This window comes from Rhea pennata, chromosome 12, assembly GCF_028389875.1.
Source record: "Rhea pennata isolate bPtePen1 chromosome 12, bPtePen1.pri, whole genome shotgun sequence".
Taxonomy (NCBI): domain Eukaryota; kingdom Metazoa; phylum Chordata; class Aves; order Rheiformes; family Rheidae; genus Rhea; species Rhea pennata.
This window is the reverse complement of record NC_084674.1, coordinates 16,281,438-16,306,264: the sequence shown is the minus strand read 5'-3', so window position 1 is coordinate 16,306,264 and position 24,827 is coordinate 16,281,438. Positions and strand designations below refer to the sequence as shown.

The 24,827-nt window shown below is 35.0% G+C and overlaps 1 protein-coding gene across 1 annotated transcript in view; it reads left to right on the top strand.

The window, feature by feature from the left end:
- CACNA1D (calcium voltage-gated channel subunit alpha1 D) overlaps window positions 1-24,827 on the top strand; it is a 194,041-nt gene that overhangs the window by 129,530 nt on the left and 39,684 nt on the right. Inside the window, exons 23-34 of the mRNA XM_062585857.1 lie at window positions 1,108-1,195; window positions 1,683-1,790; window positions 1,964-2,016; window positions 2,297-2,443; window positions 3,261-3,462; window positions 4,793-4,951; window positions 6,948-7,058; window positions 10,129-10,158; window positions 12,703-12,786; window positions 13,105-13,188; window positions 24,119-24,157; window positions 24,576-24,704. Of these exons, the coding sequence (XP_062441841.1) occupies window positions 1,108-1,195; window positions 1,683-1,790; window positions 1,964-2,016; window positions 2,297-2,443; window positions 3,261-3,462; window positions 4,793-4,951; window positions 6,948-7,058; window positions 10,129-10,158; window positions 12,703-12,786; window positions 13,105-13,188; window positions 24,119-24,157; window positions 24,576-24,704 (1,234 nt within the window). The remainder of the gene's footprint in view (window positions 1-1,107; window positions 1,196-1,682; window positions 1,791-1,963; window positions 2,017-2,296; window positions 2,444-3,260; window positions 3,463-4,792; window positions 4,952-6,947; window positions 7,059-10,128; window positions 10,159-12,702; window positions 12,787-13,104; window positions 13,189-24,118; window positions 24,158-24,575; window positions 24,705-24,827) is intronic.

The following is a 24,827-nucleotide window of genomic DNA, read 5'->3' as shown; positions in this document are numbered from 1 at the left end:
TATTAAACTTGATCTTTCAGATCCTTTTGTTCCCCCATTGTATGTGGGTATGCAAGTTCAGTATCAGGGTTGGGAATGGAAGAGATAGTGCTTTCTTTGGAGAGTATTATAACTCATTACTAGTACAGGTTGGAAACAAATTACTACTTCCTGCTATTACAAAGAGAATAAGGAAGAGAACCATGACACTGAACTGTATAACAAGTACCTGCTGGAGCCTCAGGAGGTTTGGATTCCCTCTTTTGTGCTATTGCCAAATGTACAATTCAGTTCTAAGAGCCTGTTCTTTCAGCATTGCCATACTGTGGTATGTAACCTGACAGTATTTGAAGGGGGAGAGAATTTATACTATAATCAAGATTGATTATGCGAGTGGTAGTGAAGAAATTATTTGCCCCCTTTGGATCAGGCAAAATGTAGTAATCTAAGAGTCTAAAGGCACTTACTGATTCACTGCAGTTCTGCCTCATGTATAATAATAATCTACGAAACCTTTACTGACTTAAAAAAAAAAAAAAAAAAAAGGGAGAAAAAGAAAAGAGAGAGAGCAAGCACAAGGGTTTACTGAGTGTCAGTCAACTGTTTCCCAATTTGTATTGCACTAGTACTGGAATACCTTTTATGCAAGCTTTCATCTTTGCAGTATGTTCTTTAAAAGGCCATCTGCTATTATTTCCTCTCCAAATGCAGGCCTAGCTACTTAAACAAAGAAAGTATGAGTCATTTGTGATTTTTTTCATCTTCAGTTGGTTGAAAATTAAGGTATTCATTGCTTTATGGGACTTTCACAATGTCTTTGATAGACTTGTCAACACTGAAAAAAGCTTCAGAGAGTATTTTGCTTGTGATAAAACTTAGCTGCATTACAGTGTCAGATGAGCCTTTAAGCTGTTAATTCCCAGGTTGCTCCAGAAATCAAAATTATTCTTATGATATTTGAGATTAATAATACTTTTGACATTAATAAAAGATCTGTAAACAAGAGCTTCAAAAATCGTAAGACTTTCTTGACTTCTCATATATAAGGAAGTAGCAGTAACATTGTTATTCATAGTAAGAAAATTAGTTAACTGAAAAATAATAGAATAATTTTTCTTCTTTCCCTAGATCAAGCGCTATCTCAGTTGTGAAGATCCTCAGAGTTCTAAGAGTTTTGAGGCCTCTAAGGGCAATAAACAGAGCAAAAGGACTTAAGGTTTTTACTTTTATCTTTTTCTAATTTACGTTTCTTTTGGCCTGTTTCTTCAGTCCTGCCTCAGGTTAAAAACTGTACTACAAAACAAATCGCCTGGAGAGAGTCACAGCACAAGGCCAGAAGTCCTTTCCTGATTCTTAAAAAATCTAGGCCAGGTTCTGTCCATAGTTACAGAAGTATGTATGTGGCATGCCACAGAGCGAAAATTTTGGCCATTACACTTGGTATGAGCCAACATGTCACAGCAATATTTTTGTTGTCATTCCACAGTGCATTTGTAATTTTTAATCAGTAGATATTAATGAGTCTATTTCAACAGACTTCTGAGAAATTTAGAAAACATGTCTAGGTATAATATTGACATCACAAAAATAGTTAATTTAAAAAAATAATAAATGTGAGAAAATATACGTTTAGGCTTGTGGTATGTATTTTATGATACTACTATGTAAAAATTCTGTTAAGATCTTTTCTTCTTTCTTTACAGCATGTTGTTCAGTGTGTCTTTGTGGCTATTAGAACTATTGGCAATATCATGATTGTTACAACTCTGCTTCAATTCATGTTTGCTTGCATTGGAGTGCAACTGTTCAAGGTAAATAGACTCTCAAAATTTACATTGCATCAAGAACAACAAAGCTCAGCTAACTTCTTTGTAACTTGGTGCTGGAACTAGGGCTGGTCCTATTTTGAACCAGTCATAGTATAAATGTGTTTATTTTATATGTTCTGTATTTTACTTTTTTATTGTTGTTGTTTTATACGTAGGGAAAATTCTATAAGTGCACTGATGAAGCAAAACAGAATCCTGAGGAATGCCGGTGAGAATTCCTTTGATTTATGAATGTGACACATTATAGTTTAAACAGAAGCAACTGGGCATGCATGTCCCAAGCCTTATAGGTTTGTGTAAGTTGGAATCATCATCTTAAAATCCATCAGCAAACTTTAAAACATAAAGGTGGTCAATCAAGTTTACCATGGAAATTAAACAAGTTTAGCAATGGCATAAAATCAACTATTTTGAATAGAAGATTGAATAACTCTGAGGCTAATCTAGTATTTCACTAATCACAGTTTGTTTCTCTCCTTTTCCCACAGAGGGATATATATTGTTTATAAAGATGGAGATGTTGATAATCCAATGGTCAAAGAGAGGGTCTGGCAAAACAGTGATTTCAACTTTGACAATGTTCTGTCTGCTATGATGGCTCTTTTTACAGTATCTACTTTTGAAGGCTGGCCAGCGTGAGTGAATTCTCCCAGTCTTCTCAGCATTGTTAATGCAGTTACATTTTCCAGAACAGTTCTCTGTCATTTACCAGGCTTTTTTGGGGGAGCAAAACAGTCTTAAATGATGATATAAAGACTTACTAACAGAGGAATAGAAAAAAGCCTATCATCATTCTGAATGTACAGTTCTTCACATAAAAATCTGAGTGCACTTTTCCTGTAATTGTATTTCAGTGATTCACTGGCTTTGTAGTCTGTAATGGAGCAGTGAGTGGGCAATGTTGGATTCAGGAATTCAACTAAATGAGATTTCAGTCTTCGTTTTGTATTTTAAGATTTTACTATGGAGACAGACTAGACAAAGCACAGCTGTTCAGAACTCATTATTAGTGCATATTAGGTCAAAGTGAATGCTGAAAATGCTCATTATTCAATCCTCCCTTTGCCAGTAAAATCAATTTAAAATATAAGCACCATGTAGGATAACATAAAAGCACCATGTGGTTTCTGGATATGGTATTGTCCTCTGTGTGTGCACGTGTGCCTGTTAAAATCAATGTAATCTTATGTTTTATGTCGTTTGATTCCTAATCTTTCGGCTACTTCTATAACGGAATGTTCTTCAGCTGGAGTGGAAGTAATCCTTTTAGGTGTTTATCCTTCCATGCCCTTTAGATAATACTAATATGAAAATTTTAGGCCTTTAAGTAAAAATTGTACTGCAAAATTTGTAAAACAGTAAGTCATTTCTGAAATCTGTCCTCTGAGTCAGTATATTTTACCGTCTGTTGCCATTTTAATGATAATAAAGATTAACTTTTTTGTTTTTCAGACTACTATACAAAGCCATTGATTCGAATGGTGAGAATGTAGGACCTGTATACAACTACAGAGTGGAGATCTCCATTTTTTTCATCATCTATATCATCATTATTGCTTTTTTTATGATGAACATATTTGTTGGTTTTGTCATTGTTACATTCCAAGAACAAGGAGAACAAGAATATAAGAATTGTGAGCTGGACAAAAATCAGGTTAAAATAAATAATGAACTCTCTAATTTTTGAAAGTATCCTAGTTTGCTTATGCGTTAAGAGCTTCCTTTCTGCTTTGGGTCAGAAGAGGGCACCAAGCACATATCTTAGTATTAAAAAAAACAAACAAAGAAAAACAGAATGGGTAAATACTGCTACTGATAGATATGCAAGTCACTCTATGTTCCTCTTTTCATAAGCCCAGCATCTCAGCCTGTTTGTAAGGATGTTACATTAAGCTAGTTAGCTTCTTAGTGTCTCACTTGTTGGTACCACATTAAGAAGAAGGTAGCATTTGCCAAATTGTCTGTAGGCAGGGTAGGTTTTACAATAAGAAAGAAATATAAATATTACATCTTGAATTTATCCTATATTAAGGAAAAAGTTCAAAGTAGATTTTTATGCTTGCTTTTTTTTTTTTTTCTTTATAAAGCAACTCATGGTTTATATTGAGATTCAGATAAATGCTGCACCTTTTATTATTTAATCCCTGGACTGAGAAACACATCAGTCAGGGGTCATGATCTTTCAGGTGCTCGTGTTCCACGCATATGTAAATTAAGTTAACCATGTTGCAAGTTTGTGCAACATTCATGCTATATTTTGTGCTCTATCAGTCAGCTTATGTAAGCATCCTTCAAAAAGATAGGGGAAGGCCTGACCTCTATGAAGATTTCAAACACTAATAGAGTTGGAGCTGAATCCATGATGTTCCCATCTATATAACATGATTTTACTGGGCAATTTAACTGAACCATTATGACCAAAGGTCCTCCAATACTTATTTTCCTGACTGTATGGTTTTATGCTCTGCTGTTACATTTGTGATTGAAAACTGAGTAAGGGCATAGCATGGCTTATAGGTGACTTAATAGTCACCTTTATTATTAGATAAAATTCTTTAGAATTAATTCTAGATAATTCATTAGAATTATCATGGCTGGAAAGCACCATGATGAATAATATCCGTGCTACACATTATGTACAGTACTATATACACACACACATAGAGTCTATAGTGTACTACTGTGTACTACTACACTATATAAAGGCAAAACATTTCAGAATTTCCATGAGCATTACTTGATTTCTTTTTATGTGGCTGAGTAGTGCATACGGTTGTATAGTGCATAGCTGCACTTGTAAATGACCAAGTGAAGATTGGTAAGCTACTTGATTAATACTTAATAATAAAAAATTCTATACCAAGTATATGTAGTGCCTGTTTTTCAGACTTTTATTTAACAATTTGCGCTTACCAGAAATAATATTCCCTAATGAGTCACTGTTATGTGCAGTCTGACGATTTTTGATGTGTTTACTTTTACAGCGTCAGTGTGTAGAATATGCCTTGAAGGCACGCCCTCTTCGTAGATATATTCCAAAAAATCCTTACCAGTACAAGTTCTGGTATGTGGTGAACTCTACTGGATTTGAATACATCATGTTTGTCCTCATCATGCTGAACACACTTTGCTTGGCTATGCAGGTAGGAAAACTAGAAGTCTGTCTTTGAAGCCATTGATGTGAGTTGCAGGGAAGAATATGGGAGATACAGTGCTTTTGATTTATGACATCTACTTTTTTGTGTAGTGGGGGAAAAAACAGCTCCCCCCTCCCAACACTCTGGTCATAGTACACTTCTATAATATGTTCCAACCTGTGTGTTAGTTCTGTGAAGTAAAATTCTTTAAAACTTCTTGAGAAAGGTCTTCCTAAAAAGAAATAATGGTGGGAATGAGAAAAGCAATGCATAGATTCCCTCACTCCACCTTCTTCACACATGACTTTGTGTTCCAAAGGAAAATTATTGAGTGCTAGTCTTTTTTAAACTCTTGCTATTTCTAAAGTTATTTTTCTTTCAAATGACAAAAAGATATGAGATAACTGATGAAGCAGCTGGAGATAAAAGGAGGAGGTACAAGAGGAGTATCCTGAAAACTAGATCAATATCAAAGACTTGAACAAGCCATTTTTTAGTCTTGTCAAAATTTCTCTTTATATGTATATAATGTTCCCCTACAACCAGCCATGCTGTGCAGTCTGATTATTAGTGATAGATCAAAATAATAATTGCTGTACTGACTATACTTATTAATTATGTGTTTGTGAAAGAATACACTCTAATTAGTGAATACCAGTAAAAGCTCAAAATAATATTGGACACAGAGTGGTACATTCATCAGTCAGTGTTTGAAAGCAATTAGTGGAGAGTACCTTCATGCAAGAATTCCACAATCCTCTCCTATGCAAAGTCCACTGAATGCAAAAAGGATAGTATTGGATTCTGTGATCAATATGTTCCAAAAATATGAAATAGCAATCTTTGCCAAAGTGTCCTTTGGAAGATACTTTTAATGTCAATTGTGTGGTTAAACACTTAATTTGAACCAAAAAAACATGGTGTAAAATTTTTCTTGGAGTGACTTATGATGAAAATCAAGCTTTTTATGCCATACTTTTACCAGTAGCATAATATAATTTACATTTGCGTATTCCTAAGACCATCCATATGTAAGAAAATCTAAGGAGTACATAAAAACCTACCTTTGTGAGCAAATATTTCTATCAGCCAGTTAGATCTTTTATCTAATATATTCTTTTACATAATGCATTTAGGCATTACTTCACCTCCTTGTAGCTTCTGTACTTGTTCTATTTCTTTTTGTATATATACTACACAATCTTTCTATCTCTGGTGTTTGTATCTTCTTCAGAAGCTTAAAAATATCATGTGTGGAACAACCATAGAACTATATGATAATGCAAAACTTACACAAACGTCTATTTTCATATATTAGTTGTGTATACATCTGTGCGTATTTTTGGATATGTGTTATTTCTGTGTGTGTGTGTATGTATATATATTTACCTTTTTCTTCTTTTTCCAGCATTACACACACACTGTTTTTCACCAACTATTTCTGTTGTCTACTTTTACCAGTTATTTCTTTTTCTTCCCCAATACTTTAGATTTTAATAAGAAAAAGATTAGCTGAAATCCAATTTACATATCCATTCTGCTTTTACTGTAAACTTGTGGGAACTGTATTGCCTTAAAAAATCATTGCTACACCATACGTATTATTATTTGACTAACATACTGCAGGCTTTCTAAATAAGTGCAAAACGAAGTTATATAATTTTTGAAAATATTATCTGCAACTTGGGAAGTTGGTTTTGTTTAATACCTCATTTTTGAGGGACCAGTTTTCTTCTCAAAACTGTCTCTCTGGAGATCCTCTTAATATATAGAGGAATGACAAATTTGTTCCACTTAGTGCCTTAACAGAATCAATTTTAGGTAACTCAATTTTTGACCAGCAATATTCAATTAGTCTTTATGCATATAACTCCACATCATAAATACTAACAGAAAACATCCTCCTAGACTGCGTTTTTGCCAACTTTGTCTTATGCTATCCTACTTTCACTTAATATTTACAATCCTTAACTTTTACAAGTGTCATATTTTTCATTCACAGCATTATGGACAGTCTAAGCTCTTTAATGATGCGATGGACATTATGAATATGGTTTTCACAGGAGTGTTCACTGTTGAAATGGTTTTGAAACTGATTGCATTCAAACCGAAGGTAAGTTTTAGATGTACTTTAATTAGGTTATCACCAAAAGAATTAAGTATAACAAGTTTAACGTTATATATTATTCAAGTAACAGGAAGAACCTACCTGTTTCCCACGTTTAATTATCAGTGAAATCTTCATAGAAATGTTAATCTGATTATATGTATATATATAACTCCAGGAAAGGAAATACAGGTATCAGAAAAAGTATTACAAGGTAGTTGATGAGATCTAGAATACTTCGAGGTGATGAAAAGGTCCCTTTCTAAATCAGAGAAATCATTTCCTGTTACAAGCATTACCACTTCTCATATTCATGATACCGCATTCATAATCTTAAACAAAGTTAATCCTTGGTAAAGACTTGTATGTTATGTTATACTTCATTTTCTAAAATGCAAAATTAGAATATGTCTGTATTTTATAAAATATAGCTAAGCACTACAAACATACACATAAATAACTTAGCATATTCAAGTAGCCCTCTTAGTTTTTTATTTTCAATTTTATATATACAGCATTTGATAGAGGTACCCACAATAAGCAGTTTAGATTCCTTGCCTTAAAGGGACACTGTCAAAATGAACCATGCAAGCACATTTTTTTGAAGTAGATTTTACAGAGAGGCTGATAAATATAATTACTAATTGAAAAGGAATCATGAAGATAAGATTATGATAGTTCATCCAGTCTTATTTGTTCAGTTCTCGCATCCCATTTATGACAGTGTGAAACTTAAGAAAGAAAAACTAAACTGAATTTCTGTATTGGTTACAATGAAATTGGTATTTATTCTGATCATATATCTATGTAAATAAGTAAAATATAGTCACTCACTTTGCACAGAATATGAAAAAAACTTGCCACGCCATTTGAGTTTTACTGATCTCACTATTTAAGCCTGGTATTTTTCCTTTTTCATTGCCCTTTTAAAGTAATCAGGACATCTGCATCTATCCTCTGAATGTGGGCTATGTTTTAAACAGCAGACTGGATGGCTGTAGGCTGTGTAGGCGAACTTGCTCTTGCTTTAAACTAATTAGCTCTGATAATTCAGAGCCATGGTAGCCCAGAGCTCAGCCTGGGGTAGAAGTGTGACTACTACCCAGCTTTTCAAGACTATTTCTTGAGCTTGCATTTAGCCATTAGCTTTGCGGTGCAGGCTGAGCTACTTGATTTAAAGCTAGCTTTTAATGCGTTTGCTTGCGTAAGTAAACAAGTTACACATCCGTTGAGGTCAGGTGCTGGGATGTGAAGTGTAAAGTTCTGAGTGAATGCTTGCCCACTCTCCTGTAGTCTTGCTCAATCCTGGCCAATCCATTGTACATATTTCTGATGAATTTACTTGTATTTTTGTGTCACCTATCTTTTGTGTGTTATTTTTTCACACAAAAATAACATAATGTGGAGGCCCCAGAGGAGATAGTTAAGATATGCGGACCACAGCACCATGAGTATACTGATTGCATTTCATGATTGCATTTCCTGTTCTGTATCTTTGTTTCACACTGAAGTCTGAGGAGATTTTGCTGCATTTTATTATCTGCTCTTTGAAAGAAAGTTGTGAATCTTTGTACAGTTCTCCATGCACTTGCAACTATAGTCAGAAATAGCAGCTAATGCAAAATGTAGTTGTCTGATCATAAGTGTGTAAATCACAGTGCTCCATTGGTATTATGGACTTCCTACTCGTTACTGAATGATATTCAGTGTCTTAATACTAGCTTCAGAGACTTTGTACAATTTGGGTTCTAACTGTTGTAACATGCTTTCTATCTGATAAGATGCTTTTACTGTAACAGACCTCTGATCTGAACACTGTTTGTTTGAAGGGAAGATACTGGCAGTGAAAGGCCTTCATTTCCTGAATTTTGTTCTGTCGTAGATGAAGCAGACCTTAAACTTGCTAATTAGCAAGACAAGGTTAAAAGGCCATCAAGTTAGTCAGATTTTTGCCAGAGATTAATCAGCAGGAAGAGAATGGAATTAATTATCTTAAGGTTTTTCCTGATATTCTTTGAAGATTGTAACTTTTTTATTGTGAAATATTCTTCAGCAAGACAACTACTGGCAATGTATATTGCAGGTTTTTTAATAGTTGCAAATCAGTTAGCAATCTTAAGTTGAATGTAAAGGTCTTTTAGCAGTCTAAATTTAAAATTAGATACATATTTAAGAAAACAATGGATTTTTTGAATAATTATTAAGATTTATTAATACTATGAACAATCTGAAACCAAACCTAACCTTTTGTTTTAGTATCTGTGAGAAAAAAACTGATTAATTTCTTTTGTTTGTGCTGCCACTGGGTTACTTAGTCTAGTCTGGGAGAATTGACAGTTTTATTTATTTTGTGCATTTAAAAAAAATATTTTGAAGGTGCTCTAAGCATCAAATGAAAACTGTTATTCACTGTGTAAAAATCAAAATATAAAAAATTTAATTTTTATCTGATCTGCTTGACAGTGTCCCCTTAATAAGTTGTCAAAAACCCTGTATAAAGTGTGATCTTTTGTTTTTGATGTTCAGACAAACCTGAGACTATTATAAATATTGATACTCCTGGTATGACATTGTGTTGTATAAAACTAGGATACTGAAGACTGCCTTCCAGCTCCGAAATGTATAAAACTTGGATAAGTGGCAGATGTTAAAGGTGATGCTTGGTGTCTGGCACACTTGTTGATTGGGAGATTGGAACACATAGGTACTTCGCAGAATGAGGCCTAAACTTTTCAACAGAGCATTATAAGGACTAAAATATTTATGTAATGGAACATCAGAAACATTGGTTTTTGTGTTTAATTCTCTATGCCTGTATAGTCCTCAGGATTTGTGATTTAGCCTTTAGCATTTCAAAAAGAATAACTTTTTCACAGTGTGAGTTAAAAGAGCAGGCTTTTTTTTAATCCATGTTGTTCTTCACGTATGCTAAAATCTGTTACTTTAGTGTGGTTAGTGCATTATAATATATTTCTATGAAATCTAAACAATACATCAACACATACCATATATACAGCTTCATGACAGCCAAGTGTTACTTAAACTTGTAATGATTTTCCATGTCATTTTACATCAGATTTTTGTAAGAAAAAAGGAAAGATGGCTAGTAAGTAAATTGATCTTGGGTCATTGCAGTGGTGAAAACAACTTATTTGCATGATGTTTATTTGCTGTGACTTGTCCATTCCTCCCTTTTCCAAAACCATCTTTATTTTCTCCTAGTTTTTTGTTTATTTGTATGCTTTTGCTTTACATATTACTTTGAACAATATTTGTCCATACTGATGGAAAAGGTTTCTTAAATAAATGTATAAAGTATTTTAACAGTATTGAATCAAAATGTGAATATGTTATTTAAGTGCCTTACATTGTAGTATGTCTGGTAAAGTTATTTTTTCTGTAGATGAAATTAGCTTTTCTTTGGAGGAACTTGCTTTGGTTCCCATTGTTGTAGGGGAAGATGGATAGCACATCTCAGGATTTTGCTGATTATCTGTTTACTGTTTGCTAGTAGTCTCTTGTTTTTTATATATAGTTAACATTATTTAAAAAACAAGAAATATATTTCTTTGAAGCAAGAGAAACTAGAGAATATGAATGGTCAGGAAGAATACTGTGAGAGTAGCTTCCTTTGTTTAGTTGTCAAGTACTAGTGTTTTTAGAGTTATACGTGTCAGTATTGTTGAGGTGGTCCGTCATGAGGTTTAGCAGAAACTTCAGGAATGGCTTGGTCTGATGAAGTGGGAGAGGAAAAAAGGAGGAGTGGTAGGGAATTGTGCAAGAGCTCTTAGAAGTGGGTATTTTTGTTCAGGAGGACAAATCCGTGAACATTGCCTTTTACCCCAAAACTGGAACGGATGACTAATCCCAGAGAACCAAAGCGTGCAGCACAAAGAGCTGTAGCGATAATCACTCAGACCTACTTTCCTCCTCCAGCCCCTTGCTTAAATTAAGGAATGGTTATAGGAATTCTCCTTTTAAAGGGGATGAAACTTAAAATAGGATAGTATTAGTAAGTTCAGCATTTCTGGGAAGCAGAAAGTAGCATTAGAAACATGATGAGACTTTCCTGACACACTGCTCGGTTCTTACTCTTCTAGAATACTGTGTAGAGCTGTCGTCTTCTACAGCCGTGCTTTCATAGTTTCCAAGAGCAAATTTTCATATGAAATCAGCATTTTTTGAAATCACCATTCACTTGAGTGTAGCTTTTAAACTGTAAAGTTACTAGAAATTCTAACAGTTTAAAATCTTGAGAAAAGTATTGTCCACTTTAAAAAAAAAAAAAAAATATAGCTGATTTTGCTTTTCTGTACTAAAAATATCTCTAGCAACTTAACCCGCTGAGCGAAAATGTTATCTTAAAGTTGCATACTGCCATTTAAACCCTTTGTAAATTTATTCTTTAAAATTGCGATAGTAACTGGCAAGTTAATATTTTAAAGTGAACAACCAGGAAGGCAAAATGCATGTACAAAATGTACATTATGGCCATTGTTACATAATGTACATCCCTTAGTCACTGTTGACTGGTAAATCGATTTACCTGAATAAGAAGAAAGACAAGGCCAATAATACTGCAATTCTGAAATTCTGTAACAACTAGGTAAAATCCACATATTGAATAAAACCTACATACCTTGTCTCCATAGAGTCACCTTCAACAGATGAATACATCTGGATATGTTTCCAGTGTTTGTAATTAATGACAGTTTGCTCCTGGAACCACCCTCTTTCTTTTCAAATATCTTATTGCAGAAACATGCACAATTTTGATGCCAATAGAAAGTGCTGAATGGGGTTTGTTGTTGATGGTAGTACTTTATGACTCTTTGCAGTAGTGTGTCCATAACATATCTGTATGGAGTATAGTTAAAGCCAGAAGGTGTCAAAAGGGGGAGCAGGTTATTTACGAAGATGACTTTTCAGACACTGGAGTAACTGCATTTATGTCACTAAGAACTTGTTCAAGTTCCTTAGGCTTAGTGTTGTCTTCACTGGCTACAGAATCAGGCCCTAACTGCAAATGTAGTGGAAGTTCCTAAATTTTAAGCCTAGTTTATGAATTAAAGATTGTTAGTCCTCTAATATTTATACACAGTTCCATTTGCTTGAATAATAATTGTGCATGATTAACCAATGATGAGCTTTGACTGTTAAGACTATTTTTACTAGCACTTAGGTAGGACTGTCGCAAAGTCACTAATGTTAAGTAGGTTTCCATTGGCTTGGTTCTTTAGAAATATCAAAGGGACTTTGTTGTGCTCGTTAGGGTACATGTGTGAGGTTTTTCAGCGCTGCTGGGATTCCAAAACAAAGTTTTGGATGATGGCTTGCTTGCCAACTTTTTGCTTATATGATGGTGTATTATGCATGTGTACTGTGTGTACGTGTGTGTGTGTATGTGTGTGTCTGTCTCTGTGCGTGTATATATATAAAACATACATATACACACACACACATGCACACATGTACATATATGTTGCTTTTCCTTCAGTAGGCAATATTGTTTGTTTTTTGTTTTGTTTTCTCATTAGACCATAGGTTTTGTTTAACTAATTTCTGTTTATGCAAAACTAAACAGAAGTATGCAAATATTTGACATTTCATGTGTAATCACAAACGTTTGCACCCTGCCTGCTCTGTTCAGGGCTATTTTAGTGATGCCTGGAATACGTTTGACTCCCTCATCGTTATTGGCAGCATAGTAGACGTCGTTCTCAGTGAAGCTGATGTGAGTATACCCCAGCTTACTTTCCCCAGTCCCTACTTCTCTTTCTCTGTCTCCCCACTATTTCCATCATTTGGACAAGTCACAGATTTTGATCTGATGTTTCTAAACTTTGAGTACAGACCAGTCATAGGTCAATTATGTTGATATGGGAAATAGCCTTTTTCTTGACCAATTTCTTTAGCTATGAAAGGGAAAGATTGTATAGTGGTACATCAGCGAAGCCTAGAGTGTTTCTGTGTTATAACACTGTCCTTTTCTTCTCTTTTTCTGTTTGTGTTTTTCTCTTGCTCTCTTTCTGCTGAATGCTTGTCCTAACAGCACTATTTCACTGATGCATGGAACACTTTTGATGCCTTAATTGTTGTTGGTAGCGTCGTTGATATTGCTATAACAGAAGTTAATGTAAGTAGCAACTGTTCATGCACTAAAAAGTAATTGCTGTCATCAAGAAATACAGAAAATGTAAATTTTATCTCCCAAACTCCTCTTTTTTTTATATTTTTTAATATATTCTGGAATCAAAGGCCAACTTATATAGATATTTGTACAAGCTGCATGTAGATCTATATACACATACAGATTGCATAGTAAATCAATGAGAAAGACATTTTTCTATAGACGTACAGAAAATATGTTAAACTCATGTGTAAAAAAGGAAATACTAGGCCTCTGTTACTACTTTATTTGAAACACAGTGATTTTTGTAGGTAGTTTGACCCTGATATTTCAAACATAAAATTATTTTAAAGGCTCAGTTGTTTAACAAATTATGATTTTTTTTTCTTGTGGGAAGACTGAATTTTAGCATGATCTTGGCATTCATATCTCATGAGGTAGCAGGAGAAAGGGTACACAGAAAATTAGGCTTTCCATACTGAGAAAAAGAAATGATATTTTGTATATCTCTTTTGATTTTTCCCATCCTGCAGTGAGTGTCTGACAGTTGAATTGCTGTTAAAGTACTTTGAAAATTCCATCTTTTCACCAAAATTTTCAGTGATAGGCATTACGTGTATAGGCTGGAAAACAGAAAGATCCCTTTCCAAGGAACAAAGAGGGAGACACTGATTTTTTGCCTATTTTCTGTCTCACTAGCCTTAGCCAGGAAAGCTGTATGATGAAAAAGATAAATGAAAGTTAACAAAATAGGGAGTTCTGGGGCAAATATGCCGGTGCTTCCTATACTTAGATGCTTCTTTGTTTAACTGGTCAAAATAAAATTTTAGAGGAAAGTTCCTCTTCCCTCTAATGCCTCTTAAGACCTCAGGCAGGAAGAGTGAAGGTGAATCTTTGGATCTACATCAGCAACTCAAAATATTCAGTGAGTGTGCAGACTCATTGGGGTAGTTAGCCTATTCCATCTGTTCAGGATCTTCCTTATTTATCAGTCTGAGATAACTGAGTTATCCAGAAATACCTGTGAAGATGCAAGGCCCTAAAACTCACATATTTCCGCTGTATCAAAGAACAGATTAATTGGAGAAAGCTATATATGTAAATAACTGCATGCTGTTATTTTATTTGAAGATATTTGGGTTAGATATTTTTCTGTATCCATCCCAGTTTATGAGCTAGCTAATATCATTCCTTTTCTCTTAAGTTTGATTTAGTAGCTACTTTCTAGATATCTCCCCCCCCCCAGTGCATTTCATTACTTACCCAAACTATTTCTTTTCAGTAGGGATATTTAGTATTTATCGTCTTTCAAAAAAAATAATTTTAAATAAATAATATTCTCAGATGGTGGATATTTTTTATACATGAGGGAGATGAGGCAGAAAAGTTATGATACAGGTCTTAGTACTGGGAGTCATTTATTAAGTCCAGTCACTATTAAGCCCTATGCATTACAAACTCCTAACAACACAAGGAATCTGCAAAGAGTATTAAGATTTTGATTCTAAAGACATTTTTATCAAAAAAAGGTAGTGAGGAAAGCCTCAACATTATGCTTCCATTTCTGTAAAGCCTGAATGTTAACGTAACTAAAAACTATTCAAAGGCTGAACATAAGCTTTGTAATTTTTTTAAATGTTAAAGTTCATGATCCATCTTGTAGTTTTCATTGCCATTTTACTGGAACAGTTTTTCAAAGAAAACACATTCTAAAATTTATTTTCCACAGTGGTTTGGATCAGAAACCCAGTTCTTAGGATCACATCCCTCCAGTTGATAGCAGAAACAATACCTTGTTACTAGACAGTAACTTGGTTTTAGAACTGTGAATACTAGGATAATAAAGTTGCTCAGGAATGTGGAATAGGAGTTGTAGCTGAAAAACTTGTGATCTGTTCCAAGCACTCGATAATCAGTAAAGAAGAAAAAGGCAAAGCTCTCAAGGTTTATCTAGAAGACAGTTCAGAGCTTTCAGTGCTGTTCAGATCAGCTACTAGGAGCTTGGATTTGTCAGGCTGATCTAGATCAAGGCTATGGTTTGATTAGGATTTCTTTTGGCATCTCTGAGTTTAAGCAGCCTTTATGCACAGCCCTTCTTCCTACTCCTAGAGCACTGTGAGCTGTGCTCCCACAAGCGTTTGCAGGGCTTTGGAGCTGGCTCAATCATGGTACTGACCGCAAGGTATTGGCACAAGTATGGGGCACAATGGGGCAAGAATGAGTGGACAAGGGCAAGGAGACTGGGGCTGCTGCCAAAAGAAATACTTCTCATACTGTTGCCCATACAGGTCTCCCTTCAGAGCCTATTAACATTGGCCTGGACAACATCAATTACTTGCAGTAGCTGCTGTTGAGAAACAGTGATGTGAAGAGTTTTTAACCTTCTTTGGTTCTAGTCTATTTGGTAAGCACAGTAATACATATTATTAATATATTTAAACCCGATATAACAACATATGTATTCTTTTATCAGGTTACGACTTTTTTTTGAACATGGCAAAATGCCTTAAAGTATACATTATTATGTCTACAAGTATACAGTATTAACTCTAAGGACTTCCGATTTCTTTATTCCGCTGCAAATTTTGCAACCTGCCAGCTCAGAGAACAGACTTGATCAAAATAATTCTAAGGCTGATTCACCTTGAAGTTTTCTTCATATTTTGTGTTAAACTGTATGAGAACATCATGACTGACTGCCTTACTGAAAAGAATATTTAAGGAGCATATTGCTTTCCCTAATAGCTGCACAGTACACTTGATTGTGAAGAGATATTGAAAAATAGCTCAAACGTATTCCAGTTACGGTACAACATGGCCCTGTCCTTGGCCCTGTACTTAACTTTGTATTTAACACTGCATGACAGTGCTGATTGGACAACATTACTAGTAACCAATTGCTGCTGAGCGCGCAGCTGTGATGAACACGCTTTAGTAATTCACACAGTGGTCTTGAAAATATTCTGGAGATCAAAGTAGTGATTTTCAGCTAAAATATACACCAGTCTGGATTTTATGTATCAAGAACTAGCACTGTCATTTATGAGTTTTTCATGCTACATGCACTAGGGAAAAGACTCATATTTGATGTCTTCTAGTACTGCACAGTAGATTCCTTTATTTGTGTACTAAATATTGTCTGTTTCCAGTCTTCTCCACTTTATTGTGCTTTGTTTGTGCAAGTCCTGAATGTACTGTAGTTTCATTGTATTTCTGGGCTTGATTTCCCATTTTCAACATGAAACAAGGAATTCTATATACTATCCAGAGAAATCTATAGGTTTGTACATGACTTCTATGATTTTGATTCCACTGAATTATTTCTACATCATTAATTATGTGTAAATTTACGTCATCCAAATATAATATTTTAGAATATTTTCTTTGACCCTCTAAATTGTGCCATTATCTATTCTTTTTATTTAACAGTAACAGTGGTCCTGGAAAATCTACAGCCCTGCTAACAAGGCTTTGTTCTCAACAGGATTTCAGGCACCATTGAAATGGCACCTTTGTAAATATCTTCTATGGAAACTTATTAAACTGAAGATGCTCAGGGTTGTTTGAAAGTGGGGTGATCTGAAACAGTGTAAACTGCTAGCAGTAATGTAAAATCATATGTTGTTGCAGCTGTAATTGCACTAGTTCAGCCATCTCGGTCAATGTAAATGAAAATTTAAAAGAATGTAAATACTTAAAACAATCTGCACAGCTTCAAGATAAGCTGAATGTTCTTATAGGCTTGCATATATAATTGCCTCATGCGGTGGAAACAGCTAGGCATCCTTCTGATATTGTAGCTGTATAACTATATAGACTAATTCCAACAGCCAGGAAGTTCCCTTAGTACATACCGTGTTTGTATCTGGCCCCGTTTTTCTCAAGTGAATGGGCTGGACCTTCTAGTTACATATCAGCTTGATTTCAGTATTAAATCTGGGAAGTTAAATGTTATATCTTTATTTTCTTGTTCCTCTCCTTATTTTTATTTAAAGTTTTATATTAACGTATATGGTGCCCTGAGGCTGATTCTACTGATCCAGTAACTTCCCTTTCACATAGCATGCAGGAAATTACTGTGCTTTGAATATTCTCAGACCCCATGGAAGTCAATGTATTTAATGTGTTCAGCAATTTAAGGGACTGCTCAGCATCCTGGAAGACTGGCTTATTGACCAATTCCAAAAAAAATCCCACCTCAGTGCAACATGTGTTTTGACAATACACCATTTGCTATGATTGTTTTTTTTTTTATTATTTACTCGGTCATTTAATATTGCTTCCTTTAACCAGTTCTTCTTTTCTGAACCTAATTGGTTTTCATGTTGATTTTATTTTTAGAAAATTTTAGAGGCAAGTATATACAAGTAAATACATATATGGTGAAGCAATACAAAATTTAAAAGCACTACTAAAACCCATAAAGTTATTTTTGCTTCTTGGTAACCTTTTGTTTTCAGAGAATTTCACATGACACACAAGATCTTATGTGGTCATAAAAATGGTTCTTTGTAAATTATTAAAAAAAGAAAAAAAAAGCAGACTAGTGTTAGTGAGACAAGATGTGGTCAGTCTGCTCTGGAACATTAAAGTATGTAATTTACCTACATATAAAATAGTGAGAGATAAATAAATTAAATAAATTTAAAAGTTCTTAAATGGAAATAACAGATGTATTTCAATCTGGCCTGGCTGTAGAGAAGTTGCTGGCAGTTCGTGTTTGCTGAGAAACCATTTGGATGACCAACAATGGATGACTTAGAGGCATGATCACACTGTTACAGTAGTAGAGACAAAAGTTTTAATTCACATTTTTTTTTATTTTCCTTGGTTTTATCATTCATGTGCTGCCAAAATGTCAATAAATGGAGGATTTGCTTTCCTCTTCTTTCGTGTAAATATTCTGTGCAGACCCTGAAGGACTGCTTCTAAGCTTGAAGTTAAGTAAAATTGAACTGCCCCTGCTGAAACAGGGCTTAAAGGAACAGCATTGATACTATCATCCTGAGTCCCTCAGGAATATCTAATTGTCTTGAACTCACCATTGTAAACATACAAACTTATTAAAGGCACATACTGCCGTAACAACTAACAGTGGTTAGTAGCAGTGTGATAAATCTAAAAAGCCTCTCACAGAAATAGAATTAGATATTCTGTCATTTGGTATGAAGGAGCACCACTGTTACCGCTTCAGCACTGTGAAGTGCACAGTGTTGGCTTGTGAACAGCAGGGCGCACGTTTCTGTTGTTAGACAGCTAGCGGAGTGTATACTGGGATTTCTGGTGCTCGTTTTTATATAACCTCCCACTCACATAGCAACTGGTGGAGCAGTTCATGCTGCTTCTTAGATGGAGTGGATTAAAACCCTCGTTTCCACCCCCTGGGAGAAATTTTAGGTTCAAGTTTTGAACAAAAGCACTGCAATTTGGCTTAGACCTCTCTTCATGTATCGGTGTCACATGTTAGATCATGTGCTTTGTTGATACTAATTCATTTTTGTGAATAGTATGAATACATGTTATAGACTTTTGCAAATATATCTCTTAAAGCCTAAGGACAGCTCAGAAAAAAATATTCTTATAATTTTGCTTTAGTTGATGTCAAGCTTTATTACAATATGTAATTACTCTGTGTAGCAATATTGAATTTGGAAATAGAAGTAAATTTCTGAGCTGCCTCCATGAATATATGAAGTATTGACAATTTAGTTGTTTTATTGGACAACTAAGGCTATATTAGACAGTAACCAAAATAATACACTATGTCATTCCATGAACATAATGTATTAAATACATCTTTTACTATGGAAAAAGATAATTTTTAATCTACTTTGGGGTTCTCCATATTACTTCAAAATTTTTATTAAATGATGTATATGAGGTATATATTTGGTTCATATTTAGATGGGAATATAGAGAGCTCTCATAAGACTATGAAAATAATGCCTATTAGCATATTTGAATCCCAGCACTTATTCTCTGAACAAATCATATAGAAATGTGCGTGCACACACACACACACGTTTCTAAAGATATTTTGGCAACCTGAATAGTCTTCTATGTTATTGTCATATTTGTTATTCAGATGTTTCCTACTATATTTACAATCCTGACTGCATCATTATTATGTATTAATTTGTTTTGGCATATAGTAGTACCCTTTCGCACAATTTATAATAAGAAGCTTTTGATCAACACTATATACTAATATCCACTGATTTGCACCATATTCATTAAACATAGAGCTACAGTTTGCTTCCAATGCATGATGCAATCAGTTTCACACTGTGAACCCACAGTTTTGACATACAGTGGCTTTTTCCAAACCTAGGATGGTTTATTTGGAATTTTACTTTCATTGCAGAATGAGCAGAGTTAAAAGGATTTATTGTTTAGGGAATCCCAGAATCACAGAGTGATTGAGGTTGGCAGGGACCTTTACAGATCCTCTGGTCCAACCTGCTGTTCAAGCAGGGTCACGGAGAGCAGGCTGCCCATAACCATGTCCAGACAGCTTTTGAGTATCTCCAAGGATGGAGACTCCACAACCCATCTGGGCAGCCTGCTCCCAGTACTCAGTCACCATCCCAGTAAAAAAATGTTTTCTTGTGACCAAGCGGAACTTCCTGTGTTTCAGGCTGTGGCCATTGCCTCTTGTCCTGTTACTGGACACCACTAAAAAGAGCCTGTCCCCATCTTCTTTATACCCTCCCTTCAAATCTTTAAATACATTGATAAGATCCTGCTAAACTTTCTCTTTTCCAGACTAAACAGTCCCAGCTCTTGGCCTTTTTTTGCGAGAGATGCTCTGGTCCCTTAGTCGTCTTAGTATCCCTTTGCTGAACTCACTTCAGCAGTTCCACATGTCTCTTATGTGAACTAAGTTTTTCGTAAGCACCAATAAATACCTGATGGAGATCATTTGCAAGTTGCAAAGGCTTGAATCAATGAGTCAGAAATTAAAGATTATTGCTGGTTAATCTTTTTTGAGGGTTAGGATTGCTTAGGAAAAAAAACTGCTGTGTTAAGTTTTGACTGAGGGGGGAAAAAACATTTCATATGTTACTGATTTACTGCCTCTTTGAAGTATATAAGAATGGGCTTAAAATTACATAGTGATGACATTCTTGCTAAACTAGACTCTCAGTGTAGCTGGCACATGGCTAACAGAAAAGGTAGAATAATTAAACTAGTCTCAGTCCTCATCTGCCTCATTGCAGTGCGTTTGTCAGGCAAACTTTGAAAGCAGAAGCTGGTTCATTTATTCTAGCTGTAGTATGGTCTACTGCCCTTTACCAGACTACTTCTAGCAGTCATCCCAGAAGCATGTGTCTGTCTTGTTAGGAATCCTGTAATACCTTTGGAGATTTCAGACACAGAAAAATCATGAGAATGACCAGCCAGTGCCCGATGTGTTTGGGACATCAGTTGTATTGGAATAATTAATAGCAGGTGGGGAGAGAAGGAGCTCTTAGATTGCCTGACCACAGCAAACTTTTTGAGTCGCGTTCTTGTCAACAGCTCTTTCCAACAAGGCACTGTCTGTTCAACCTGCCCCCAGCCTCAAGTCTATTCTAATATTTTTGCTACGTATGTATAAGATGCCACCTACATATCCTACGTACGTGATGAGTGATATTACTGAAGTTCTAAATAAGATTTTGTGTTTTGGTAGTATATGTTTTTTCCTTATGTGTAGGAAGCAGATGGTCTCTGTTATTGTCTGTCTCTCTGTTGCTGTCAGTAAGAAAGATGTTACCTGAATCTTAGTTTCCCAGATCTTTCTGGTATTTTTGTACTGGCTGGACACACATAAATATTAACTTTAATCTCTCATAAACGAGTGTTTCCCATATAAATATGTTTGATTAATGTTTTTTTCTGTGGTATATCACCATATTAAATTTATTGTAGTTATTTTTCATAGTGTGGTCTAAGTTGCCGTAGTAGAAGAGGTGAATGCCACAGAAGGGAAACAATTGGATAGATTCACTTCAAAATGGCAGTACCCAAAACACCTGGCCAATGATAGACAGAACTTGAATATTTTGATCTCTGGGATGGGGGGGGAAGTGCTCTGACACCAGAGCATTATTTTCAATCTTTGTTTCTAACATCTAGATTCACACTGATATTGTTGTACTGTTTACTATTTGTGAAGAGAGTGTCTTCCTTTTTCATTCCTGTCCTGCTCTGACCAATATCCATAATTTACAATCTCTTGTGTATGACATCCCGATTCCCACCAGCAGCAGCAGATCAGCTCTCACAAATAAGGGGTTAGAACAGCTTTGTCCAAAGAAGCTGAGGAAGGGGTGATGTAGGAGAGGAAAGCACGTGTCCTTCGGGCAGAAAAACACATTGAGGGATTTTTCACCCATCATCTCCTGAGAACCTACAGTAGAACTATTCATATACAAATCTGGTAATCTGATCTCTGCATTTTCAAAAGAGGAAATTAATTACTTATTAAAATGGTAATATGTAGGGGAAAAAAAAATCTTGTTCACAATTGCCCTGGAGAGCATCTTTAGTAATACTGAGTTTTTCTTTTCTCTCTCTCTCTCTCTCTCTCTCTGTGTGTGTGTGTGTGTGTGTGTGTGATTTTTTTAAAGGAAATCCAATTATCATAATGCATATTGTTTTTGCATAGCCCTCTTCATGAATTTTTTTGAGAAAGAAATCAAATATAAGTCTGTAGAACAAAAGTTCTTATATATCCCATTAGGTACTGATATCCTTACCCTCTTGCTAGTTTATTTGGGGCCCAAACCTTCTCCTGTAAAAGCTAGTGGAAAAACTCCTAAATGCAAAATCTAGTATTTTATTTCATCCTTATGATATTGGCATATAATGATACTGTAACTTAGTCTGGTTTTTATCTGTCAAATACTTCATTTTTTTTTATAACAAAACATAGTCAAAGCTTGTTAAGTCCTTTTGTCACTGTTTAAGACAGTATCTATCTCAGAGAGTCAGTTGTCAGAGATTAATTTGAAACTTCAGGCCTGATCTGCAGAAGGTATAAATGAAACCCCTTTTCCTTAAAATTTTCAGATAAAAAGCAATTATTTATGCAGGGGAAAAAAAATAGTAGTATGGGTCTGTGTGTTATAGAACATGTTTGTGACTGATGTAAGTTAACAGCTTTGTAAAATTTTTACATTGTGTGATACTTTGACAGTTATAATGTTTATGATTATGAATTTCTCAATCTATATATTGATTTTTTCTAAATTGTTTCTAGTGCAACAACTGTCATCAATAACACTTTTTAATTTTTTAATATATTTTATGAAATTGCTTACAAAGTTCAGATGTTATAACTGATTTTACAAATAATCTACTTACTATACTATTGAGAAGATCTAGGTTTTGGTTAACATTAATGCAGCCATTCAGTAATAAGCCCTTAAACAGTTTTAAACTCTTTGTTTCAGAAATCACTGGAATCCTGGTATGGCACTAATATATACGTATAAATTGCATGTAGTTGAACAGAGTTATTCTGGTCTAATTCTCCCCCTGTGGTACTTTTTGTGTTTTGTATGTTTTCCAGAAAAGTAATACACAAACAATCTTTAAAAAACACCTCTTCTTCCCCCCACCTCCCCCCCCCAGATTCTGTCTAGCAACAGTACTCAAGATTTTACTCGGTAAAGCAGTAAAACCTGTGTGGAGAAAATTATCTCATATAGTCAGTGTGTTGGAAGAAACACTGGGGGGGCATTAGAGTTATTGCAGCTATCTGTGACAAAGGTGCCACTTTCAAAGGATGATAAGAACATTTTAAGCAACAGAGTTAAGGCCCATCACTTGGCTCCCTCCAGAATTCCACTGTTCTAGTGCTGTAAAGTTTTTAAGGACTTTCCCATTCAGTTTGGAGGAAGCTGCTGTGAATGTCTCAGCACACAAAGAAGTGCATACATTTGATCCTTTAACCCTACTGGCTGCTTTGCCTAGTTGTCCAACTATTTTGGATGCTGAGGCATTTTCTTCAAAGAGAGGAGGCAGACTTTGAAAAAAGAGAAGTGAGGTTCTCCTTCACAGGATCTAGAGTTCCTCTCTGTGAACAGGAAGTTAGTGTCTCTCTTGCTTCTTATGGTGGCTCATCAGGGTTGATAGGACTCTGTTTTAGTAGGGCCAAAGGAAATCTCTTTGTGTCTGATTCTTCCTGTAGGACCAAAGCCCCTAAAGCTCTTTCACCATGCCTGATTCTGTTATATCAGCTTAGGTTTATGGATATTTAGTAGATGGTGAGAGGATACAAGGAGTACTGCATCCTCATTTGCACCCCTGTGGGAGGGCTGGCTTTCAGGACATTGTGCTAAAAGTGTTTGCTTAGCACTTCAGCAGAGTGAAATATGCCCTTGCACTGCAGAACCAAATGCTCCGCAGTGAATAAGAGCATTAACTCAAGTGAATCACTTTGAAGGAGCTCCTGATGTGGTATAAAATACACTTAAGTGAATATGGTTGGATTCTAGTGATGGAGTAATCAACCTTCAAAAGGAACATAGCAGGAAAGGGATCTTGAAAAGCTAGTTTTATCCCAAAGCTTTGTTCTTGAATTTTACTTAAGGCTTACTGCTACAGTTTCCAACATCCAGTGGAAGTTAATGGCTAATTTTGATTGTCTTGCATGGGAGCAGGTATTTTATTTTGTATTTAGCTTACAGTGACTATTTTATAGATGTTTTATATTTGTAGATTTTAGAATGAGTCAGGCAACGTTTTAGTATGAATCAACCAATATAAAATGCTAAAGAGAAAGTTTTAATAAGGATATTAATATATTTTATTCAGAAAGTATATTGAGTTAAAAAATGTTCATTTACAATTAGAAATGAAAAATGTCCTTCCTTCTGTTTATGGTGAAGCTGATTTTTTGATCTTTTATTTGATTTTAATATTTAATGTTCTTAATTTCTTAAAGCCAAAGCCAACTGAAACAGTCACAACTGATGAGTCTGGGGTAAGATTAGTAAACAGACCCCAGTGGTTTTACCTCTACTTGAGTTTATTCTTTTTACCATGTCTCTATTTTCCACCAATTTTTCTGTATTTTTCGTAATTGTCTTACTAGAAAGGTGTATGCAGTGGTTTGCATTTGTTGTCAATGTACTATTGAAGTCTACTACAAATGAACCCAACGTGATCCTTATTAACAAACCAGAGAACTTGGAAATGCATGTGATGTATGAAGCATTTCTGCAGGTCCTGTGTTTTTAGCATGTAATTTTTCCTTTCATGTCATGCTTATCAAGGTGAAAAGGCCCTCAAGATACATTTTCAAATCTTACCTCTTCCACCTTTGCATTTGATGTTGTTTTTCTGGAAGTGTTGCATGTTTGGGTTTGTATTTGGTTTGACTTCTCCATGATACTCTTCAGAACTCTGAAGACAGCGCTAGAATCTCCATCACTTTTTTTCGTCTTTTCCGGGTGATGAGGTTGGTGAAGCTGCTTAGCAGAGGAGAAGGAATCAGAACTTTACTGTGGACATTTATTAAGTCATTTCAGGTTAGTAAAATTCATTTAAATTTGCTTCTGAATTGCAATCTTGTATACACTAAATTTTATGAATCAAATAATATTTCTTTTGAAATTCATACTACCAACAGTTAGACATTTAAATGTAGTTAC